The sequence below is a fragment of the Andrographis paniculata genome, unplaced genomic scaffold (assembly GCF_009805555.1).
Source record: "Andrographis paniculata isolate CXL003 unplaced genomic scaffold, ASM980555v1 Contig17END, whole genome shotgun sequence".
NCBI classification, from domain to species: Eukaryota; Viridiplantae; Streptophyta; class Magnoliopsida; order Lamiales; family Acanthaceae; genus Andrographis; species Andrographis paniculata.
In genome coordinates, this window is record NW_026137457.1 from 220,479 (window position 1) to 244,859 (window position 24,381).

Below are 24,381 nucleotides of genomic sequence, written 5' to 3' on the forward strand. Positions count from 1 at the left end.
ATTAATATTTGATAATTTTTCTATTATAAATGCTGGAGTTGTTATTTAAAATTATTTCAAAATAATATATTTATTTAAATTTATTTAAATAATATTTTGATATAATACTTTTTAAAAACAAAATAACGGAGTATATCTGTATTAAAAATTACACAAGTAAATAATACTACTATTATTTTTTAATTTGAAATTACAGAAAAGCACACTCGGAAATATAGGTACATTATAAATTGATAAGTGCAAAATGGTAAAAGAACAGGAGAACTGCTAATGGCGGCAAAACTATGTGAAAATGGCGCGAAACCCTAAAAGACACTCGGAAAAAACATTTAAAAAGACACGTCGCCGACTCCGTTATTTTATTCGTTTCGCAGCGACGGCGACTAGGGCAGAGAAAATGATGTTCGAGAGTAGCCAATACGACACGGCGGCCGGCGGGGGCGGTTTCGTCTCCTCGCAGTCTGCCGATCCGTCTCCTACACCTGCCAAGGTAATTTCTGTCGTTAAATTTAATTAGAAGTTAGTAGTCGAATGATTGGGATGAATTAGCGGTTCCTCCTTGTTTCCCCTGATGGATTTATATAATTTCGGATATGCGAGTAGAGTCGGGATAATCAGCCGATGTGTCCGGTGACGGTGAAGCAAATAGTCGAAGCGACTCCGTCGGCCGACGACAAGTCGAATTTCGTCATCGACGGCGTTGATGTGTACAATGTGAGTTTCTTCAATTACCAAAATATTGTCGCTATTTTCGTATTTGTTTTCAGTTTGTGAAGAAATTGAAATGATTAGACTGCTTTTTAGGAGCACAATGTTTAAATTCATCGAGAATCATCTTCTAGTTTTAGTGTTGTTTTAGTAAGGATCAAACTGGATTTAATGTTCCGAGATTCCAATATACTCGTCTAAGAAAACCCTATATAAACGCAAATTTTATTCATCAGATTGAATACTTCCATACTTATCAGGAATTGGGGGAATATCTCCAATCATATTGTATATAACTGTAAATGTAAAGATTAGGGCTAAATTCAGCCAATTTCTGGAAGTTTCAATAAAGTTTAAAATGTAACCATCTCTGAGTTTAGTCTACATCTCATTGCAGGTGAAATTGATTGGAATGGTGTATGAAAAATCAGGAAGGGTTACTGATGTTTCTTTTGTGCTTGATGATGGCACTGGCCGCATTACCTGTCACAGATGGTTTGTCGTCCTTCCTCCGTGTGTTGTGTATACATTTAGTTATCCACGCCATGTCTATCTGTTTGTTATTTGCTTATTATTCTTATCCATGGTGTAATGGCACTAAATGCATCTGTTCATTTCAACAGGGTAAATGATGCACAGGACACCAAGGAAGTGGAAGGATTAATGTAAATTTCTCAACCTTGGATATCTTATATTTCGACGTGATTAAACTTAAGTGTGTTAAGAACAATTTATAATCCAAATCAGGGATGGCATTTATGTACGAGTTCATGGACATTTGAGGACTTTCAAAGGGAATAAGCAATTAGAGGTTTATGCAATCAGGTGATTTGTTACTTTGTTACTTCCCAACAATTTCATTGATAATTTCCCAATCTCTGATATAAATTGCAGCAGCACTTAAATAGTCAAATTCCCTGCAACTTTAGATAATGTTCTAGTTGTTCATTTCCCATCACACTCACCACTAGAGTCAAGCTTCTTCTTGATCTTTTTTCGAAGGATAACATCTTATTAGTCAAAGAACATTAACAAATTTCTAATATTTTGAGTGCAAGATAGAGTTTTGCTATTTACGAATACCGGCACCATGTCTTTCATCTATCCATTTGCATTTTATGATTCTGCCTCTTCAACCCCATCATTCATATAAGATAAAGTTTCATTTTTCTCAGTGTTTGTAATCCGAAGACTTACATAGATGGGTTGAATAGCTATTCCCAAACCTTCTCTGTTCTGTCTTTTAACAATAGATTGATTGTGGTATGTTTGCTTTTCTTGTATCCTTTTAGGCACACCCAAATCTGCACTTGCATATAAATTATTTTTCGTGTTTCCTTATTGAATTTGAGTGCCGTCATGTTCAGGAATGTGACTGATTACAATGAGGTTGCAAGCCATTTCCTCGAATGCATATACAACCACTTCATGCATACTAAAGCACAGGTATTTAGTTTATCTGTATACATTCTCTCATACAAATTCATGTCCAAATTGAAATTTCTAATTCTAATTCTGTCGACAATACAGAGCAATGGAACCACTTCTGCTCCTGCACCAACCCCATCGACTGCCAGCACTCCCATTACATCACACCCTGCTATACCATCTACCCAAGTTAGTTCACCACAACATATGATGCATCCCAATGTTTCGACTCTCCCATCACTTAATCATTTGTATGTTTCCATTCAGCTGTCTCAAGAGTACAATTTGGAAGGGCTAGGGAACATCGACAAGATGATCATCGACTATCTTGAACAGCCTTCCTCCCTGTAAGTCATCTGCATTGTTTAAATGTTTCCTCGAGAAATTATTCGATTGCCATACATTGTATATAAATTTCTGTTTTCAGGGCACAAGAAAAGGGTGTCCATCGAAATGAAATTGCACAGAAGCTAAAAATTTCCCAGGAGAAACTGATGTATGCACTTCTTTTCTGTTGTTTTACATTTTCTCAGTGTTCTCTCTTTTAGTTATTTATGTATTATAATTATTTTTTTAAAATGACAGGGAAGCAATGGAAACTCTTGAATCAGAGGGGCTGGTGTATTCAACAATCGATGAATTTCACTATAAGTCTACTTCCTCTTAGTTCTTTTATTATTCTATTTTACTGCTTTCTTTAGTTCTACTGCTACTTGACTTAAATATTATGCTAGGAATGATACAAATTGTCGTATTTTGGATCGTATTCTAGTTTTTAAAATTTTTAGGTTGTGTTATTCAATGTTATTAGAAATTTTTTAAAAATCATCTAACAAAATATATGATATAAATTATCACTATGATATTGAACTGTGTGGTTATAGTGTAAATAGTTGAATCTTAATGTAAATATATATAATGACATTGTAAACTTGTTGATTGCTTAATTAATTACATCACAATTAGTTTAATTAGTATTGTAACCGCCACAAAATTACTATATTTTTGTAAATGGAATTTGAAGTGAGAATGTATAATTGATTTACGTTATAATATAGAAGAAAAAAATAAATCAATATTTTTTATGAAAATAAGTAATTATAAATAGTTAAAATTTCTTAATAAACACAGTGGGCCTATATCTTGTCAAAACTTGACCACGCCAAAATCCTTAAGCCCAAACCAAAACACAAGCTAATGAATCATTCTATGTAAAATTCCTTAAAACCCTAATTTTGAATATCCATTATTTTTATTGGCGTAGTGAATATTTACATGCATAGATTGTAGTATTTGATTTTGTATTAATTTTTTTAGAAAATATTTTACTATGTAATTTTATTATCTTTTATAATATATATATATATATATATACATTTTTAATACAGAATATTACATTAAAATTTATTAGTATGTGGTGTGGAGTGGTACAGTGGCCGTTAGGTGATTAGTGGGGACAACGGCATTAATTAATTGGCACAGCAACATCAGCTTTAGTCCCGACCAACCGCATCGCGACACGTCATTATTTAGGGCCGTAATAATTAATTAAATTAATAGGGCCTGGCTGCACCATTGCATTTCTTAATTTGACATTCCCTAGGTTGTAAGTACTCCTTTTCGATGTCTCTTTCACGTCAACTGTCACACTAATTTAAAAAAATAAATAAATAAATAAACTGTCACACTTGCCAATTAGCATTGATAATTAAATAATTATCTTCTTATTATTGCATTTAACATTATTATAAAAAATTACTATTACTATACTAAACGTAAGTCCGTAACGACGTACCCATTCCGTGAAAATTACCTGTGTCCATGTCCCATGTATTTGCACATACATAGCATGCAGTCACGTTGAATTATATATATATATTATATTTAATTATATTAGTTATTTATTTTTGTTAAATAAATTAGGGAAAAATAATATTTTACATATAACATTCAGGTGAAATATAAAATTATTTTATTAGTTGTGTGGAGATTAAATATTTACTAACTTAAAAATGAATTTGTCAAATTTGGACAAATTAAAAATAGTAAAAGATGCATAGATTGGATATAAGAAGTGGAATAAGTATGTTTACAAATTTATTGAAAAAAAAATTTGTTGGGCACTTATATGTATATATATATATATATGTTAAATTGTTTAAAATATAGTTAAAAATTAAATGTCCTTTAATGTAATTATTGAGCACATAGTTGCGTTACGTATGCGTGGGTTCCTTTATCTAAATAAATATTATAGGAAAATCGGTGTAATAAATCCTAAATAAAAATGCTATTTATAGAAAGCAAGAGTTATCCTGAAAACTGCTTCTAAACACGATCTTGTGTCTAGTTCCCTGCACCGGCTTGGCTTGGCTTGGCTTGCCAGCTGACTGAGCCTATCCAAAGCCGGTCCAATTAGATTATCTGCCCGGCCGAAACTTATTGACAAAAATGCGTTTTGCGATAATGAATGCTTTATATATATATTTAGATTTGATTTTTTAATATTATTTTAATATAGGGTACATTTTAGGTATGGTTCTTTGATAAAAAATATTTAAATTTTATTACTTAAACTTTATTTTTTTTGAAAAATAATATTTTTTTTACAAAATATCCCATCAAATATTATTCCAATATCAAATTCAATTAATTTTTTTTTAACTTAACCAAAAAAACACACCCTTAGTACTTTACTTTAAAGTTTTTATACAAGTTAGAAAAATTATATTAGTAATATAAAAAATACGTGATATTTTATATTAGATGTTATAGTTTTTTAAATATAATGTATATTATATATATCTTGTATCATTGTTTGAATGAACACATATTATTGAAAATGGCACGAGTGAATAGTAAAAAAAAAATTAGAAATGTAAACCGCTATTTTTAGTATTTTACTATATAGTCTTATTACTTTTAATAAAAAAAATACATTTATTTTAAAATAAAGATATATATATATATTTTGGTTGAAGGTTAATTTGTATAGTAGTTGAGTGTGTTATTTAATTATAAAGTAGTATGCTTTGTATGAAATTGTTAACATTTTATTTTTCGATCAATTTATTTATGTTGTTATTTTAATCTATTTTAAAATTATTTATTATTTATTTTTAGTAATTATGTTTTTCCCATAATTTATTTATTTTTTTATATATTTTATTTATTATTACAACAATATCACCATTTATATATATATAATAATAATTATTATTATAATATAATTTTTTTTATTACGTTGGAACCCGCAACTGCTACACAAAGGTATGCACTAATAAACCCTTAGCCGATATAATTATTAAAATTTTAAAATACAATTGCTCGTTTATTCATCTATTATACTATATATATATATATTAATAATTCTATTTATAAAAAAATAAATGGATAGAGATATACATATGGATAGATATTTAAAAATTAAAAAGAACAAAATTAGTATATTAATATTCAATGATTATATCATTTAAAATTCAATAAATAATTTATTATTTTTTTTAAAAAAAAAAAGAAAAGCACTCCAGGAAACACCCCATGTGTATTTAGTTATATTTAAATTTAGACATTTTAAGTGGATAATAAGAACAGAATGATGCAATATTTTACACAGTCAAGATTGTGCATATAATTTATGAGTTTTATATAATAGAATATTCTTATATTTTAATTAAAGTATCGAAAATATTATTATACTATTTTATAATTAACTCCTTGTATTTTCAATAGTATTTTATTGTATATATTTTTTTCATATTATAAATCACATATTAAAAACTAATAATATTTATTACTTTATATAACAAAAGTAAATATATATACATATAAGAAAGAAATTGAAGTTTTTTTTTTTTTCCTTTCTAATTTTATGGTTTGAGCTTTGACATTTTTGTGAAATAGACAAATAATTGTTATAGATATGATATTGTATAAAAAAAATTTAAAATAATAATAATAATAATATTTTATCAGAGAAAAAATAAATTTTATATAATAATAATAATGATTCTCCTTCCGTCCAATTTTTATTGTTCTAAAGAATATTTACACGGTTTTTTAGGTGATTGTATTTTTGTTATAAATGGACAAATTTGCCCTTAATTGTATGGTAGAGATTAAAAATAATAAATAAATAAAGAGTAAAAATATAAAATTTGTCTTAAAAAAAAAGACAATAGTTGTTGAACGTCCTAAATAACATTAGTTTATGGAGGGACGGAATAATAAAAATCAAATCAAATCAAATTCTCTCAAGTGAAATTCATCGCGACTGATACGATATATCCGATTTACTGAGGGTTCCTTTTCACAAATGAGAAGAATGTAAGGACTAATTTGCAATTCTAAGGTATTTATAGCTTGCACGCGTTGCTAATCCTTTAGCTGCTGAAATGTCGACAGCGCGTGGATACGACGTCGTAACGCCAACCGACGTCGTTTTGTCGTGTCTCATTTTCGTAGTTATGTTTTTGTTAGGCAAATGTTGCTTTCAATCCTTCATTTTTTTTTAATAATAGTTTCTTTTACTCCAACAATTTTATATTTCAATTCAAATCATTGTTAACTTTCACTAATAAAATAATAACTAATATCTATCTATAATTATAACTTTTAATAACATCTAATAATATGTTTAATAAATAAATACCTAAAAAAGCACTCTCTGTAATTTATTTAGTAATATAAAATGGAAATCAAACACACCCTAAAAATTCAAATTAAAAAAATAAAAAAAAAACCAAACAATCACATTTAGATCCCAAATATTTTGTCAAAACAATTTGAAATTTTATAAAGTTAAGGTTTGTTTGGTTTTGACTTAGTTTTAAATATGATGTATCAACTATTATTAGATAAAAGTAATTATTTTTATTAAAATCAACATTCAACTTTATTACTATTTCAATATATATATATATATATATATTATAGCTTATTCTCTCACAAAATTTAATATCATTTTTTATATTAACGATACAATTTTATATTGAATATGAATTTTATGTTAAATGTTGATTTTTATGAAAAAAATAAAATATATACATATTGTAAATACTACTGATTTTTTTTATTTTTTCTTTAAGAGAAACAAAGTTTATATGTTAGGACTGTTAAGTTTGTTAAACAAGAGTGTGAACATGCTGAAAATAAATTGTCAGTATTTTGGCATATCAAGATAATTAAAATATATAAAATTTTATTCAGAGATACTATTATAAATCAAATATCGATAAATTTTATTGAAATTGATTACACCAAATTTTATTTTCTACAATGTTGGAAAAATTGTTGTTGTTATCGTCTATATAAGGAGACACTCGCAACAAATTGGTGTATTATGCACAATCACAAATAAAAAATAAATAAAATATTAATCATCATGTACTCGAAATCTTCGAAAGCTGACTAGAAATGAAAACAAGAAGACGTTTATCGTAGATTAATTGGTTGGGTTGTGAACATTTGGTGTATAATTTACATGTTGTCGCAAAAAAATTGAAAATTAAGAAAAATATATAAGAACACAGTATTTAGTAACTCAATTTGATCGAAAATGATTTACGTATTAGAACGATCAAACCAATTATTGCACTAGTAATTTTATGGTGTTGATTGCATAAATAAAAAACATCATATATATATATATATATAAGTAAATCAAATTTTAGCATGATGGACTTAAAAAATAGACATAACAGTTAAAATCGACAATTGTACTAAAAAAAAATAATATATTTGTAACGGAATTACGTCCCTAAAGTTCACGTAGCTAACGTAATTCCATTACTAATTCCTGTCTCTAATATCATTAGTTACGGAAAAATAGATTTAGAGACAAAAAAATTTTATTTCAAAAATTATTTTTTCTCGTAGTGTTGACTCAACCCATACCGTTTGGTACTGAGAGTGTTGTCCTTGGAATCCATTGACCGACCAAGTAACGAGACACTGCACAATTTAACAAAATGATAATTAAATTTTTTATTTTTATTTTTTAATCTTAAATTTCACAATACATTATGTATTTTGAAGTCCCCCGAATTAGGTAACCATATTGGTTGTGTTTGATCATAAAATATCTTTAAAATTATAAAAGTAAAAAAATTAATTACACTTTTATAAGTATTTTGTAATGACTAATTAATAGAATATTTTAAATTTCTTAAATACTAAAAATAATTTATATTGCATGCTTCTTATTTCTATTGGTTGCATAGTGATACCTAACTTTGTAAAAATAAATAAAATAAATATTATATATAGTGATGTGCCAATGAGATTTTATTAATTGAAAAAGCAAGTGGTTGATTCGTTGACTATTGTGACTTTTATTTTATTTATACTTATCAAGAAAAAAAAATATTTTAAAATTATCAATAATAGCAATGGATCCCACACGAGATTTCCACTCAAATAATTGATAATATATTTGTTTATATTTTATCATTTTACAATTATTTTAGAAATGTATGCTTTAAAGTTTTATTTAATTTGTCTCACTTTCATGCAAAAGTTAATAAAGAAATTATAATGTGTGTTCATTATTATTATTTTATTTTTATAAAAAAGTAGTATTGAATATTTTTTTTCTTAATATTAAATTAAATATTTTAAAATAATAACTAGCACGCCCACAATTTCTCTCCTCTATAATGCAAATATATTGAAATTTTAGTATATAATTTTAATGATTATATAGTAAAAAATAATAATTTAAATAAAATATTATATATTATATTATCTAAAATAAGATTCTAAAGCAAATTACAAAGTTGAATTATTTTTATTTTTTTTCCGTATGTTTTTCCAAAAAAAATACTCCATCCGTCCTATATAATTTGTTCCTATTTTTTATTTTCGTCATCCCCACATAACTTGTCATTTCATTTTTTGGAAATATAATTATATACTTTAATTACATTTTAAACTTTATATTTTTTTATTTTTTAATCTAAATTAAAGTATTTAGTTATCTTAATCTTAATCTATAATTATTTTTACTAATATATTTCTTAATTACTTACTAATCATATTTTACCTAAATTCTAGTGTCCCAAATTACATAGGACGAAGAAAGTAATACACTACACACATTTATTATTTTTATATTCTTTACGTATTTTCCAGTACTTTACATAATTTTCTTTTTTTTTTTTTTCAACAATTTCACAAAATAAACACAATATATTATTATAATAATAGTCTTTTTTATTTTTATTTCTATTTTTATGGTTTATTATACACATAAGTCACTCTTTAAAATTTGATTTATGAAAAAAATAATTATTTTATGTTACACATTATTTATTACAAAATTTAGATTTAAAAAAATGGTACAACATATTCTATGCAACAACCAAAACATGACGTATAAAACAAATATATATGTATTCATTAATAGATTAATATTTGACTAATAGTTAGTGATTTTTTGTTTTCTATTTTTGAACAATAGTTTAGAAGTGATGTTTCTTGGGAAAAAAAAAATTATAATTAATGAGAATTGTAAGGACTAAATGACAAAAGAAATTCTTTATTGAACTTTTCTCAATCTTTATTACTATTCAATAAAAATGCAACGATTTTACATATAAATTAATTATTTTATTTTAAAGAAAATTAAAACATCAGAAACTATTAAAAAATAGTAAGAAAATGAAACATACATACCCGAATTGTACATAAGAAATTACGGTTATCGAAGCTCGATCAAAGTACTAAATTGATGTAATACTTTATTATAAAGTTTTTTTTTTTTTTTAAATAATAATAATATTAAAAAGAACAGCAGAAAATGTATGATCTTGTAAAGGTACAACAATCCAATGCATAGAATTAGCAGGAAAAAGTAAAAGAGGATTGTACACTCAGCCGCCACTTATTATTATTATTATTATTATTATTATTATTATTATTATTATTCCCAAGGTTGTGACTAATGCATGAATATCTATTATTTCCTCGGTCCCAAACTATAATTTGGGCTGTGTTTGACAGGGGTGAGTATTCGAATTTTTTGTTCAGATTTTATCAAATTCGAATTAATTCAAAAATTTGAAATTTTAAAAAAAATCAATTCGAATCGAACCCAACCGTCCCAAAACTATAATATAATATATTATATTATAATATATAAAAATTAAATATATTAAAATATAATTAACAAATTTGAGTTTTTTATATTAAAATATAATATTTTTTAATAAAATATTAAATATGTATAATAAAAATATATATTAAAATATTATATTTCGGATTTCTGATTTGTTCGAATTTTAAGTATACCGATCCAATCCGATCCGAAAATTTGAAATTTGTTAAAAATTCAATGCGATCCAATCCAAGAATCCGAAAAATCCGAACCAAATTTTAAATTTCGGTTTGGTTCGGATTGAATTTTCGGATTTCGGATATTTTGCTCATCCCTAGTGTTTGACAAGAGATTTAAGAAATATTGATATTATGTTGGTAATGTGTAAAAAGTACGTGTAAAAGACTTTTTTGCCCTTGTGAGTGTATTAGTGTAAAAAGTAATGACAATTGTGTAATAATAATAAAAAAATAAATGTAGTTTTATAGTGATATGATTGTTTATGTAAATTAGACTATTATTTTGAGATGGACAAAAATAGTAAATAGGGCTATTGTATTGGAACGGAGGGAGTACTTTTTACTATTCCAGTAAATTTGTCTTGTTTAGTTTAGACAATGTGATTTAGGTATCAATGTAGTAATAAATAAGTGCATTAGTAAAAATAATTATAAATTAAGATTAAATGACTGAAAATAGTTTAATTAAAATAAAAAATTTATATACTATAAATTTTAAAATGTGATTAAAGTATATAATTATATTTTTATATGAGACAAAAATATATAAAAGAATGAGACGAATTAAGTGAGACGAATGAAATATTGTTTTTAATACTTCATCCGTCTCATATCTATATATTCATTAATTTTTTGCATGGAGTTTTATAAATATTAATATTATATTGAGATAAACTATAAATAAAGGTAAAAAGACTAAATTAACCCTATCAGTATTGTATGATATAAATGTAATGACATTTATGCAATATATTGTAAATTTGAAGGATATTTGTAATGTTAGGTAGATAATATAATTACTAAAAAAATGAAATGGATACTTTGTTATGAGAATGACTAAAATAAAAAAAATAGATAGATTTTTAAGAGACCGAGAGGGTATAAATTTGTAGAAAAGATTTAGAATAAATTTATATATATTGTCTTTTTAAAATAATTGATATATTGAACATATCAATAAATTCAAATTAAAATGCAAGGTTATTGTAGGTTTTTTTTTTTAATTTATTTTTTATTTTGTTTTTTCTGTGTTGTTAGCCTAAGGAACCTCCAACCTCTGTGTCAAGGAGTTGGAGATTTCACCGCTTCACATTCCCAAATCTTATAGGTGTAATTATTTTTAGCAAATTTGTTTATATATTTTTTATTCAATTTTATAATTCTTTGTTTAAAAATATATATAATTTTATTTATAATATTTCAATATATTAAAATAATTATTTGAATCAAATATCAATCTATTATTAGTACTAATATTTGTTTTTTAAAGAACCAACTAAAAACAAATGTATTGGATCAATATTGAAAGTCCTAAATAAGCCTACCGCTGGTCAACTAACGATAGGTTGATCTAGATAATAATAATAATAATAATAATAATAATAATAATAATAATAATAATAACAACGTTTGTTTATTTTGTATTTATATGTTTATTTTTTAAATAATTACTATATTGATAATCCCTCCATCATTTTTAGATGTCTTCAAAATTTTAAATACGTATTTTAATGTAGTTACATATTTGACTGCCATTTTTTATAATAAAAAATAATATAATTATTTACTGAAAAAAAACAAATACTTTTTGATTATTAAAAAAATAAACATATGTATGACATAAAAAGTACTCCCTCCCGTCACTCTTTTTCATTTTTTTTTTAGTTTATCAATTTTAAATATACTTAACAAATATAAATCAATTTAATTAAACTTTTTAACATCTTACACGTAAGACCCACTTAAAACTCTTTTATTTATATATCTTTATCAGTTAACAAATATTTTTATCTACCTTTAAAACTCCTCATTTTTTATAAAACTAATTTATGATAATGATAAATAAATAAATATATTTTTTATTCATTTGTATTATATAAAATTTTATTGTCTATAAAATTATATCCATATTACATATATTTTATTGAAATATAATTGTAAAAATATTTAAAATACCAATAACATTACACATATAAAAAATAATAAAATGGTAAAAGTATTATATACAGAATCTTAATATTTTATGCTCAGAGAAAAAAATTGTTGGAGTGGTGAAAAATAAGGGATGCATTTTTTTTTTTGTTAAAATTTAACTCTTATATTTTTTATACTCTGTATTATCAACAAAATTTTTACTAAAATATATTCTCTTATTTATATAAAAAAAATGAAATCCAATAATTATTTCACTGAAAACACAAATTAAAATAAGAGTAAAATGCAAAGTAAGCAAATTCAGTGTATGACAATGGAAAATTAGGGAAGAATTTCACTTTACTTTTATTAGGATACACTTTTGTAGGCTCTATTTAGATCAATTTTGAAAGTTTATTCAAAACATTTTATTTTTATTTATATATTTATTTATTTATTTTCAAGAAAAGATGTTGATTCTGTACTTAATAATTAATGAGTCAAATTCAAATGAATTTCAGACCTTAATAAGCGTGCTTTCTGACTTCTATATGAAATTGTTTCTTTGAATTTTTATTTTTTATTTTTTATTTTTAAAAAAACTTTGTGTTTGTTTGGAGGATTGGATTATATTTTCATTATTTATTCCATTTTTTTTTTCTAAAAAAATATCAAATTAAACACCTATTTTTATTTTTTTTATATTATACTAAAAATTAATTTTATATTCAAAAGATCACATCAACACCTATTTATATCACATCATACAACTATTCAAATTTAAAAATTTTACTATTCAAATATCAATTCGAAATCCAAACCCCCAAACAAACACACCCGAGATTCATATTAAAATAGGCTTTACTTTTTCTAATTTTTTTTAATACTATTCTTTCAAAAATAAAATAAAATAATAACAATAAATTACATCTATTTACTATTTTTCTATTTTCTTAACGAGTTCTTATGTTTTACATAATTTTTTTTTTCTTCAACAATTTCACAAAACAAATACACTCTGTAGTATTTTATGAACTTTTTTATAAATAGCAAATGATAAAAGATTTGAAAATTTTAGAAAAAGAAAAACACTGTAAATATCTTTAACTTTAACACTATTTTCACAATAATTATATGTATACATAAGATCATATGTTATAATTATCTTTTTTATTATTTTGTCATTTTTTATTGCAAAGAGATTTGTTACATTTGTTAATAAATACAGTCAAAACTCATGTATTAACTTTTATGAATAATTTATTACCTCTATAAAAATAATAAATAAATAATTATTTAATTAATTATAATCTAAAATTTTAAAATTTAAATTTATTAACAATTTATATATATATATACAAATTTAAATTTATTTAAAAAAAGATTACGATTTATCTACATATTTTTCAATTTCTTTCAACCAGTTGTTTAGAACTATCGGAAATGAAAATTGTTTGGATCATGTATTAATCTAAGTTTATTTCAATTATTTAAATTTTCAAATGCTACTAATTTAATAAGTTCAAATAATTTTATACTAGAGTTTTCGACAATAAACGTGTGGTCGACCTAATTAATCTATTCAATCAATTTTAATCTATATTCAACATCGGATAATTTGACACTAATTCATCTATGAAATTTGACGGAGTATTACATTAAATTTTTTTAAAAAATACTACAATAGAGACAATGACCGGTCAGATAATTTGAAGTAAAATTTTTTTGATGTAAAATATAAAAATTTAAATAAAAATATAAAATAATAAACAAATTTGATATATTAATATTTTCTTAGAAAATATATATGTATTTTTTTAATTTATTTTTTAAAGAACACACCTCACATTTATCTAAAATTCCGAATAACTCCCACAGACATATTTAAGCACTAGCAACTCTTCTTCGAGTATATATATTATCTCTACCACTTTTTCTTCGTCTGGCTTTTCCTTCTCTCACTCTAACCCCTCTCTCTCTCTCTCTCTCTCTCTCTCTCTCATATATATATATATATATTTTGTATTAATACACAAACAAACTCACATTAAATTGTGCTTCGGATAATGAAAAGACCATCTTTCATGGATTTCTTCTCCTCGTTTTGATACTCGTATTCTTTCTCACTCTTTTCCACCTTCTCTCTCTCTCTCTATTTCTCTTTCTCTCTCTATATGTGTGTATGTATCTGTGTGCGTGAGAAGGAATCTTCAATATAAACACGCATGACTCATTTCTTTATGTTTGTATTTTGGGACTCTGACTCTCAATAATATATATATATATATTGCTTTCAGGTTTGCGGTGTTAATGTGGGTATAGTCTTTTGTTGCTGAATCAAACGCCGTAGCCATGGATGCTTCTTCATTGGAGGGTAGGATTTCTGCTTCGGTTTTTACTCGGGAAAAATTGTTGGTGTTCTTATTGCGATTCTTCGATTTGCGAACGATTAAATCTACTAGTGCTTTAATTTCTAATTTTTTATCGATAATTTCGTGAATAATAGAATGTTAGATTCATTCCCGATCCGTTTGATGCTCCAATTAAACGCGTTGATTCGGCGTTGCTTGTTGAATTGATTGATTATTAAATTTCCATAGATTCCTTTCTCGATGAAATTGACACCACAGAGATGGAGACACGCATGCTCTGATGGACGCACACTCCATTGATGCCTTTTGTCCTGCTTTCAGTTATTCTTTTCAATTTAATTTTTTCACCCCCATTTTTATTGCGAACAAACGCCTCAGATTTCAATAATCACCTACTCTCGTTTTAATACTCTCTGAATTATTTCAAAGATGCTTGCGATGAAAAGGCGATTCATTATGAAGGTGCAGTGGATTGCCAGCTGTTATTTTGAACTTTTGCAAGATTGTTGGCTATGATTGTTGAACTAATTTCGTTTAAAAAGGTTTGGTGTATTGATTGTTGGTGCCATACAAAGATTGTACTTATTAATTTGTTAGGCACCGCTAGCTGATTATAGACGTGGGGACAATATGGAATTTATTGGTGGAGCTGTTCTACATTGCTTATCTATGTTTTGTTAAGTCAAATTTTTTTATATGCATCTACTCTCTACACCTGCTATGATTAGGCATTGAGTTTTTTTTTTATTCACTGGTTGAATTAGTCGTATTTGGTTCTTTTAGACCTGTAGGATGCTGTGCTGTTTGCATGTTTATAGACTCCATTGACATGATTGCAGTACATCTAAACTCCAAGATGAAAGCTTTGTGGTTCAATTGTTGTAATTTTCATGTTTTTCTTGTTCTGATTATTGAGCTTCCTTGATTCTCCATTTTCTCTTCTCTCGTGTTCACAGCAATGTTGTGCTACATTGCTTATCTATATTTTGTTAAGTCAAAACCTTTTATATACAGCTACTCTCCACCTGCTTGGATAAGGCATTGAGTTTTTTATTCACCGGTCGAATTAGTGGTATTTGGTTCTTTTAGACCTGTGGGATGCTGTGCTGCTTTGCTTGTTTATAGATTCCATTGAAGGTAGGTTAGATTCGATTGGTTTGTATCATCATTGTTCATGAAAGCTTTGTGGTTCTATTGTTGTAATTTTTATTTCTTTTCTTGTTCTGATTATTGTGCTTCCTTGATTCTCCATTGTTGATGATTACGGTGCATTTAATCTCCAAGATGGAAGCTTTGTGGTTCTATTGTTGTAATTTCTTGTGTTTTCCTTGTTCTGGTTATTGTGCTTCCTTGATTCTCCATTTTTATGTCTAATGTTTTCACAGCATTGATGATGAGTTTTTGTTGTCTCTAAGCCCAGAATTGGTATTTGATCCATCAAAGTGTAGTAAGCTAAGCATTGAGCAGAAAAGGGAAATAGTGTATGAAGTGTCAAAGTGGTCGGACAGTGGAGCAGAAATTCTTCACATGTGGAGCCGGCAGGATATATTGCAGGTTCTCTGTGCAGAGCTCGGGAAAGAGAGGAAATACACTGGCTTAACAAAGTCGAAAATAATAGAACACCTTCTGAAAATTGTGTGCGAGAAGAAGGCACTCAACCAGGGTGATGCTAATGCTTCTGAAGCACAGCTTTCTTCCGAAAACAGTGAGAGAACTCCCAAAAGGCAAAAGAAAATTGACAACCCCACCCATTGGCCTGTGGCAGGAAACTCTGCTGCGACTAGTGTTATGGATGTTGATTTGCGCAATCCTGTGTATTGCAAGAATGCAGCTTGCAAGGCTAGGATGACTTGCGATGATGTGTTCTGCAAAAGGTGTTCGTGCTGCATTTGTCGAAAATTTGATGATAATAAGGACCCCAGTCTCTGGCTAATTTGCAATGCAGACCCTCCATTTCATGGCGTGTCGTGTGGTATGTCCTGCCACCTGGAATGTGCTTTACGACATGAAAATTCTGGCATATTGAAGGATAGGCAGGATAAAGGACTGGATGGGAGTTTCTGTTGCGTATCTTGTGGAAAAGTGAACGATTTGCTCGGGTAGGCTTCTGATCTTCTTATAATTTTTCCATTTTTACAGCTTTTCTTGCGCCTTGAGGTTCATCTAATGACAATGTAGATTAAATAAATATTGCAGTTCTTGGAGGAAGCAACTACTTGTGGCTAGGGACACTAGGCGGGTCGACATATTATGCTATAGGCTCTCCTTATGCCAAAAGATTCTTGGCGGGACAAAACATTATCAAAATCTGTCCCAAATTGTTGATGAGGCTGTTGAGAAACTAGAAGCAGAAGTCGGCCCTCTCACTGGTCTACCCGTAAAAAGGGCTAGAGGGATTGTCAATAGGCTTTCATCTGGCCCCGAAATTCAGAGTCTTTGTGCTTCTGCTGTCGAGACTCTTGACTCGATTCTTTCTGAAAGAGTGTCTGATGCTCCTCCAGGTCCTCTCTTATTTTCCCTTACACTGTCTTGTGATACAATGTTGTTTATTGCATGACAATTTGTAATGTTGTATAGATTGCGACGTACTTGGCTCAAAGCTCATCAAGTTTGAAGACATTGGTGCATCATCCTTGAAGGTCGTTCTGGTTCCTGTCGACTCACATTTGGGAAACTTAGCAACTTACATGTTATGGCATCGAAAATCTGATGATGCAGCCTATCCGGAGAAGCCTACTTGCAGACTGTTACTGAACACTAAGGTTCTACTCTCCGGGCTGACTCCCGATACAAAGTATTTCCTCAAGGTTGTGACCTTCGACAAGGATAGAGAGGTATCGTTTTGGGAGTATGAGTTCAGGACATTAAAATCTGACGATGAAGCTCGACAAGCTAACATGGAAGTAGAAAGAAGCCATAGCCCGGCTACTAACTGCAGCACGCTTTCTAATCCTTCTTCGTTGGAAGATGAAGCCAATGAGAACGATACCAGTCGAGATGGTAGTAAATCCGCTTCTGCAGGTTTACCTGGTCTGAACACGAACGGTCTGAAATCGAGCTTGAAGGAGATCGATCTACACGATGTCCCTTTACTGGAAGAACCCTGCCTAGAGAAAGTTAGCTGCAACCGAAATGTCGATGCAACATTCAGGAACAAGGATTCGTCGAATCGCCTGATCACCGAGGAAGCAAGTAACGATCATGGTCCTAACACACCTCAGATTAACCTCGGACGTGTTCCCTATCTGGAATGCTCGGGAGCAGGCATGCAGATTACTCCCTACAAACTGGACATTGTCAAAGAAAGTGTTGGAAGGAAAAACCTTCGGAAACTTGCAGGGGAGGAGCCTCAGGCCGGAAGCTCGTCAGGTAAGCGAATACGAGAAAGGATAGGCGATGAGGAGTCGACAGGCGATAAAGACTTCGAGTATTACGTGAAAGTGATTCGATACTTGGAGTGCGACGGCCACATCGAGACTTCATTCAGACAGAAGTTCCTAACATGGTACAGCCTGCGAGCTACGCCGCAAGAGATTCGAATCGTGAAAGTGTTCATCGACATGTTTAGCGACGATCCCGAGGCACTTGCGGAACAGCTCGTCGACACGTTCTCCGACGCCGTATCGAACAAGAGATGCTCCACAGTTCCCTCCGGATTCTGCACCAAGCTCTGGCACTAGGAGGATTGATCAGCCGTAGCAAATCTGAGAGGTTTGCCTCAAATCAATTCTTTAGATTCAGTAGATTTTTGTTACATTATTATTCATCATTGGCATATTATTATTACACCATTGCTCAAATTCAATGCCTTGTTAGATAATTTCTACTATTTGGGATAGTTGCTGGTATAAATACACATTCTTACTTGCTTCAATATATTTATATTTATATAACTCTCTCTCTCTCTCTCTAAATATATATATGGGATTGAAGTACGACTGCTTTCCCTGTGTCATTGTCATTGTTTCATTTCTTTAGGTTTAATTTCTATAAAATGAGTTTGTTTGTTATTAAATACTACCTGTCACCATGTCTGGTTGCATACATCAGAAAGTTAGAATTATTATTCCATGGTTGTTGATATAACCAATGCCTGAATCCCTAACATAACTCCCAAAACCACCTCATTTCTTCCACCACGCCCACCCCTCATGTAACCACCCCCACCTCATCTCTCAAACTTCCCCACACTCTTTCTTTTGTCCTTACCCCCCACCCCATCGCTACCCTTCCCTTCAAAACCCTCTCCCCCCAAGCAGTGACAACCAAATCAAGAAAATGGCAATGGCAGCTGCCGGATCAGGGTGTTGTTTTGCTGGGCTGAGGCCTGATTCCTCCAAGATCTTTCATGGAAGAAGGAAGAATGTTTCTTGGGGGAAGAGGGCTGTTTCTAATGGAGGAAGAACACACTGCATGAAGGTAAAATAAATAGAAAGATTATTCAATATTAATTATGCCATGCATTCTTGAATAGTTAACAGGTTTGTGTTTGTGCAGACATGGAGCCCTGTGGACAACAAGAAATTCGAGACACTCTCGTATCTTCCACCCCTGTCGCAAGAATCCATTGCTAAGGAGATCGATTACATGATCAACCAGGGCTGGATCCCTTGCCTTGAATTCGATGAGGTATTTTAATGAATATTTGATTTTCAGATTAATCAAAAAGAGAATATTGTATGATATCTTATTTATTTCCCAAAATTAGATGGGAAATATTCGCAGGGAGAACAGCAGGATCCCGAATTACTACGATGGAAGATACTGGACTCTGTGGAAGCTGCCCATGTTTGGGTGTACAGATTCTTCAAAGGTTCTTGAAGAGATTGAAGAATGCAAGAAGACGTACCCCAACGCCTATATTAGGTGTCTGGCCTTCGACAACACCAAACAGGCTCAGTGCATGTCCTTCCTTATCCACAAACCCTGCCCTGCCTAATTAACCACCTACTATGCATATGCATACATACTATATGATCTATCTGTGTGTGTGTGCTCATCTATCTTGTGTTCTACAGATAGATATAAATAATGTGTTGCAGTCTGTCCCGTGTTTTCTGTTTACTCGTTGCTCTTTAACTTAGGGAATTGTTGCTGTTGGATGTGGTCGAGGCCATTCAGTAATGTTTATGTTTTATAATACTTCCCCTCAATTCGAAATATCACTTTTATCATTTTGGTATGTATTATTTTAAAGTATTTATTTTTTTTAAAAAAATAATTATATATTAATACTAAAACATTTTTAATTTTTATTTAAAATTACAAATAGTTAGATAGACGATAATTTTACACATAAAATCAAATACTTTCTTATTAATAAAATACTATTATTATTTTTAATCTATTAATTTTTATTTATTATAAAATAGTAGTAATATAGAAATTAAATACCCTGTCCGTCTGAAAATATATTTATATTATTTTTATCTGTTCATTCAAAATTTTTTTTTTCTATTAAAATAAAAGTAACTTTACACTAATATTAAAATAACTTTTAATTTTTACATAAATTTTATATAAATTACATAATTTTTCAGGAGTTCAGTTCAAGATCATTTTTTAACTAATAAGGGATGGTGTAGGAGTGATCTCGTGATCACGTTATAAACAAATATAAAATAAAAATAAGTAATCTCTTATCTATGCAAAAGGCATACTCGAAAAAACAGCGACAAAAGAACAAGTCCAAAGTAAACACGCTTCAAAAATTTCAAGGCATCAATGGGCTTGGGCCTGACAGCGTAAATTCGGCCCAATAAAATACAAACAAACAGCGTTCCTCGATAATCATCATTTGTTCTCCGACTACTTACGGCCCGAAGCAATTCACACATGGAGGAATCCACGGCCCCCGCCACAGTTGATGATTTTAAGGCAAACATGCACCAGCGCCGAGGGTTTAACTGTCCATTAATGGCGGATAACGACGTTGGAGGCACAGATAAGAAAGGCCTGTGTGCGTGGCAGCATTAAACCTCCATCTGCCCTCTCTTTTGTATGTTTATTAATTGTTTTGAGGTGAAGTTCGAAAGTTTCCCCCTCCTTTAATTCACATGCTTTGTAGTGCTGAATGTTAGGGATTTGATGTCACGGTGGGGCACCACTGTCCACAAGTGGTACAAGCCTTTTGATTCGAATTAAATTGCAGTTTTAGAATCACCATGCTTTTACTTCTAGAGCTGCCGATAACCTGTTTGTTAAAATGTTTGAGAGAGGTTTTTGTGATGAACTGAGTGAAAAAACATGATGATTTAATGCTGCCATGTCAATTGTCATTCGCTGCACATCAATGAAGGTTCACATTCAACACAGCAAATATATGGATCGACTTGTTCTTGGCCCATTCTTAGCTTTATTGTTATTTAATTATTGATTTCTTGCTACAAGTTTGTTTAAGCCAACTGCTCCACTCATTTCTTGCTGGGTTAAGAATACCACTATTTGGTTAATTATTTAGGCCCCTCAGGCCTCAGTCACACATGCCATTTCAATCATATATTAATGTGGAAAAGCCAGCCATTCTCTTAATATATATATATATATATATAGAGAGAGAGAGAGAGAGAGAGAGTAAAGAGCGCAAGAGAGAGTGGTTTCTCTTTTCATAGGTGTCTGCACACAATCTGTGATTATTATTGCAAAGCATTTTGTGATTAATCTCTTGAGTACATAACTATGAAATACATCCGTACATCCAGCCTGAAGAGACTGTTTTCACTCAAAAGACACAGCTTTGATGGAGAACTGCAAAAAGCTCATGAATTCAGTGGTGAAGATCATCCCCAAAAGCCCACCTGGAAGTGCTTTTCCTTTGAAGAAATCTTTGCTGCCACCAATGGCTTTTCCTCAGGTCCTGTTCACCTTCATTTTCATTTTTGATGTTTTTATTCAAACTTGAAGCTGTCAGACTGGAATGGATGGATATTTTGGTTTTTGGCAGATAATATGGTTGGGAAAGGAGGGTATGCTGAGGTTTACAAAGGAGTTCTAGAAGATGAGCAAACAGTTGCTGTCAAGAGATTGACAAAAACTGCAAGTGATGAGAGGAAAGAGAAGGAGTTCTTGACAGAGATTGGAATTCTTGGTCATGTTTCCCATCCTAATGTAACTCCACTTCTTGGCTGTTGCATCGACAATGGACTTTATCTGGTTTTCGAATTCTCCTCCAAGGGCTCTGTTGCTTCTCTTCTCCATGGTAAACTCTCACTAAACTCTTTACAACATCAGATAATTATTCATAGGGACAAGAGTTGAAATTGAAAGGAGAATTGGCGCAGATGAGAACTCGCCTGCCATGGACTGGAAAACAAGATTCAAAATTGCTACCGGAACTGCAAGAGGCCTGCATTACTTGCACAAAAGCTGTCCGAGAAGAATAATCCATAGGGACATCAAGGCCTCGAATGTTTTATTGGCTGCAGATTTCGAACCACAGGTCCAGCTTCGAATTAACTTGTTGTCGTCGCCATTCTTTATGTTATTGAATACATATAATTATTTTTTCTTCATTGTTTCAGATATCTGACTTTGGTTTGGCAAAGTGGCTTCCCTCACAGTGGAGCCATCACTCGATTGCCCCAATAGAAGGAACATTTGGGTACTTGATTGTTCTTGCAATATATAAATCTGCCGAACCGATTGTTTCAAAAACACACTAGAATTTACTTTGTTGTTACACATTCTGCAGTCATTTAGCGCCAGAGTACTTCATGCACGGTGTTGTTGATGAGAAAACAGACGTATTTGCTTTCGGGGTCTTTCTACTAGAGCTCGTTTCGGGGAAGAAACCTGTGGATGGCTCTCACAAGAGTCTTCATAGTTGGGTAATCCACATTCTTCTAATTCAAGAATTTTCAAAATTATGGCATACATTGTTTTTATCGTATTCGCCATTCATTGATCAAACAGGCAAAACCTATTCTAAATCGAGGGGGTATCAAAGAGGTGATCGATCCACGACTTGAAGAGAACTACGACGAAATCCAGCTAACCAGGCTTGCATATGCAGCCTCACTCTGCATCCGATCTTCTCCAATTTGGCGCCCGACAATGACTGAGGTAATCAAACTACTTCTCCTATAGATATCAGTCATTTTCTGATCGAAAAATGCTACATAAATCCAAAAATACTTTTCTGACTTCCTATTCACTTATTAGATGGCCCGATAAAGACATTTGACATCAAATTGGCACGCTTGATCTAATTTAATTGCTCATCACACCGACAAATCTGAAAATTTTGCAATACTACTATTATATTGCATGTCACAACACAAAATTTCTGTTGCGGTGGCATTTGAGATTTTTAGATAAGATAATTATATTGCTTTACAGTGAAATGTTACATCATTAGAGCCATTTCTAGCTTAATTATTCAGCTTTACGCCGATAAGCTGTCTTGTTGTGGTGTTTAAAATACTATGTTTGATGTTAGTTGCTCACCTAACCATAATGTTTATGCCAACAATGAATCCAGCTAATTTTGTTTATATTTTCATTATGGTTTCGTCTCGTTAGTACAGGCTACGTAACACGAGCAAGGGCCCCCCAACGGCCCCCTTGAAAGCATTTATTTATTTCTTGAATATTTCCAAAGATAATAGCGATAAAATAGTAAAAGGTTAAGTATTTGACGTGATGTTTTTTGAGAAAATTATTATTGATTTCAAAACTCGAAAAGTCTTTCTAAAAATGGAGCCTAACTGTTTCGTATTTTTTTTTGAAATGTCCGGTGGTTCGGGGAATGTTGGATATTGCTTTTGTGAATGATGATCTTGGTTGTAGGTGTTGGATGTGATATTAATGGAAGAAGATTTAGAGAGAGAGAAATGGAATTTGGAGGAGGGGGAGAGAGAGGGAGATGGAGAAGAAGAGTTTTGGGGGTTTGAGGATTTGGAATGTGATGGTGATGACGATGACGATGATAGTTCTTGGTTGTCTTCTTCTTCTTTACAGGATTCTGTTTCTGTTTCTGTTTGTGTGTGCACTGGAAATTCAGGTAGAGATAGAGATAGAGATGCTTTTGGGGTTAGTTAAATGTAAATAATAAATCATTAGGACAGGAAAGAAAAGGCATCCAAGAAAAACATTTTTGTCCTCACGTATGTATATCAGTATGTGTGTTTATATTTATTTATGTATGTATTCAATATTTTATATTTCAATTTGTGCTATTTAATGTATAATGATAAAAATAATATGAATATATATGTAAAGATTTTTTTTTTTTATTTTTTTTTATTTTTTTTGAATTTTGCAATAGAAAAAAATATATGAAAATATTTTGGCACACATGTCTATCCCAAGTGTTTAAACACCATTCGTTTGGTTAGTTGTGTTTTAGTTATAGGAATATTTGAGCTGTGTTTTTTGGATTGGGTTTGAGATTATCTCCAAACATTTTCTTCAACTACTAAATTAAATATTTATTTTATTTAATATATTACATAAAAATTTTCAAATTTTATTCAAAATATCACACAATATTTATTTATTTCGCATTCAATTCAATTGTTTTACAATTCACAAAACTCTAGACGCTATACAAACCTAATATATATATATATTTAATAAAACTGATAGATTAATTATGATTAAAAAGTCCATGTAAACCTAGACAAAA

The 24,381-nt window shown here is 29.8% G+C and overlaps 4 protein-coding genes across 9 annotated transcripts; all 4 read left to right on the top strand.

The window, feature by feature from the left end:
• The first annotated feature begins 277 nt into the window (after positions 1-277).
• Positions 278-2,950, top strand: LOC127265573 (replication protein A 32 kDa subunit A-like). Its single transcript, XM_051295430.1, has 10 exons — positions 278-490; positions 604-714; positions 1,106-1,203; positions 1,332-1,373; positions 1,456-1,533; positions 2,076-2,154; positions 2,239-2,325; positions 2,404-2,483; positions 2,564-2,632; positions 2,722-2,950. The coding sequence occupies exons 1-10, from the start codon at positions 293-295 to the stop codon at positions 2,801-2,803; spliced, it is 924 nt and encodes a 307-aa protein (XP_051151387.1). The 5' UTR covers positions 278-292; the 3' UTR covers positions 2,804-2,950.
• An 11,388-nt stretch (positions 2,951-14,338) lies between these two features.
• On the top strand, positions 14,339-18,649 carry LOC127265581 (VIN3-like protein 2). Of its 4 annotated transcripts, none has more exons than XM_051295443.1 (5): positions 14,339-14,497; positions 14,682-14,758; positions 16,177-16,855; positions 16,935-17,257; positions 17,334-18,649. In XM_051295443.1, the coding sequence occupies exons 2-5, from the start codon at positions 14,737-14,739 to the stop codon at positions 18,434-18,436; spliced, it is 2,127 nt and encodes a 708-aa protein (XP_051151400.1). In that variant the 5' UTR covers positions 14,339-14,497; positions 14,682-14,736; the 3' UTR covers positions 18,437-18,649. The 4 variants fall into 4 exon arrangements, with proteins under 4 accessions (XP_051151400.1, XP_051151417.1, XP_051151426.1 ...); XM_051295460.1 differs by having other exon boundaries at positions 14,340-14,497; positions 16,953-17,257; XM_051295451.1 differs by lacking the exon at positions 14,339-14,497 and adding an exon at positions 14,546-14,564.
• Positions 18,650-18,883: 234 nt separating this feature from the next.
• On the top strand, positions 18,884-19,930 carry LOC127265599 (ribulose bisphosphate carboxylase small subunit, chloroplastic 3-like). The gene is made up of 3 exons (XM_051295481.1): positions 18,884-19,175; positions 19,254-19,385; positions 19,465-19,930. Exons 1-3 carry the CDS (start codon positions 19,035-19,037, stop codon positions 19,693-19,695), a joined length of 504 nt encoding a protein of 167 aa, XP_051151438.1. The 5' UTR covers positions 18,884-19,034; the 3' UTR covers positions 19,696-19,930.
• Positions 19,931-20,566: 636 nt separating this feature from the next.
• LOC127263999 (probable receptor-like serine/threonine-protein kinase At5g57670) lies at positions 20,567-23,923 on the top strand. Of its 3 annotated transcripts, none has more exons than XM_051293341.1 (8): positions 20,567-20,777; positions 21,458-21,609; positions 21,700-21,954; positions 22,037-22,194; positions 22,277-22,356; positions 22,447-22,582; positions 22,668-22,817; positions 23,544-23,923. In XM_051293341.1, exons 3-8 carry the CDS (start codon positions 21,705-21,707, stop codon positions 23,793-23,795), a joined length of 1,026 nt encoding a protein of 341 aa, XP_051149298.1. In that variant the 5' UTR covers positions 20,567-20,777; positions 21,458-21,609; positions 21,700-21,704; the 3' UTR covers positions 23,796-23,923. The 3 variants fall into 3 exon arrangements, with proteins under 3 accessions (XP_051149298.1, XP_051149285.1, XP_051149292.1); XM_051293328.1 differs by lacking the exon at positions 20,567-20,777 and adding an exon at positions 20,829-20,875; XM_051293335.1 differs by lacking the exon at positions 20,567-20,777 and having other exon boundaries at positions 21,109-21,609.
• The last annotated feature ends 458 nt before the right edge of the window (positions 23,924-24,381 follow it).

Coding starts and splice junctions, on each gene's coding strand:
- LOC127265573 (XM_051295430.1), top strand. CDS start 293: ATGGCGCGAAACCCTAAAAGACACTCGGAAAAAACATTTAAAAAGACA. Junction 1,534..2,075: donor TTAGAGGTTTATGCAATCAG/GTGATTTGTTAC, acceptor CGTCATGTTCAG/GAATGTGACTGATTACAATG. Junction 2,155..2,238: donor TCATGCATACTAAAGCACAG/GTATTTAGTTTA, acceptor TCGACAATACAG/AGCAATGGAACCACTTCTGC.
- LOC127265581 (XM_051295443.1), top strand. CDS start 14,737: ATGGATGCTTCTTCATTGGAGG. Junction 14,759..16,176: donor GGATGCTTCTTCATTGGAGG/GTAGGATTTCTG, acceptor CTCTAAGCCCAG/AATTGGTATTTGATCCATCA. Junction 17,258..17,333: donor AGTGTCTGATGCTCCTCCAG/GTCCTCTCTTAT, acceptor AATGTTGTATAG/ATTGCGACGTACTTGGCTCA.
- LOC127265599 (XM_051295481.1), top strand. CDS start 19,035: ATGGCAATGGCAGCTGCCGGATCAGGGTGTTGTTTTGCTGGGCTGAGG. Junction 19,176..19,253: donor GAAGAACACACTGCATGAAG/GTAAAATAAATA, acceptor GTGTTTGTGCAG/ACATGGAGCCCTGTGGACAA. Junction 19,386..19,464: donor CTTGCCTTGAATTCGATGAG/GTATTTTAATGA, acceptor TCCCAAAATTAG/ATGGGAAATATTCGCAGGGA.
- LOC127263999 (XM_051293328.1), top strand. CDS start 20,844: ATGTCACGGTGGGGCACCACTGTCCACAAGTG. Junction 22,357..22,446: donor CCAATAGAAGGAACATTTGG/GTACTTGATTGT, acceptor CACATTCTGCAG/TCATTTAGCGCCAGAGTACT. Junction 22,583..22,667: donor ACAAGAGTCTTCATAGTTGG/GTAATCCACATT, acceptor TTGATCAAACAG/GCAAAACCTATTCTAAATCG.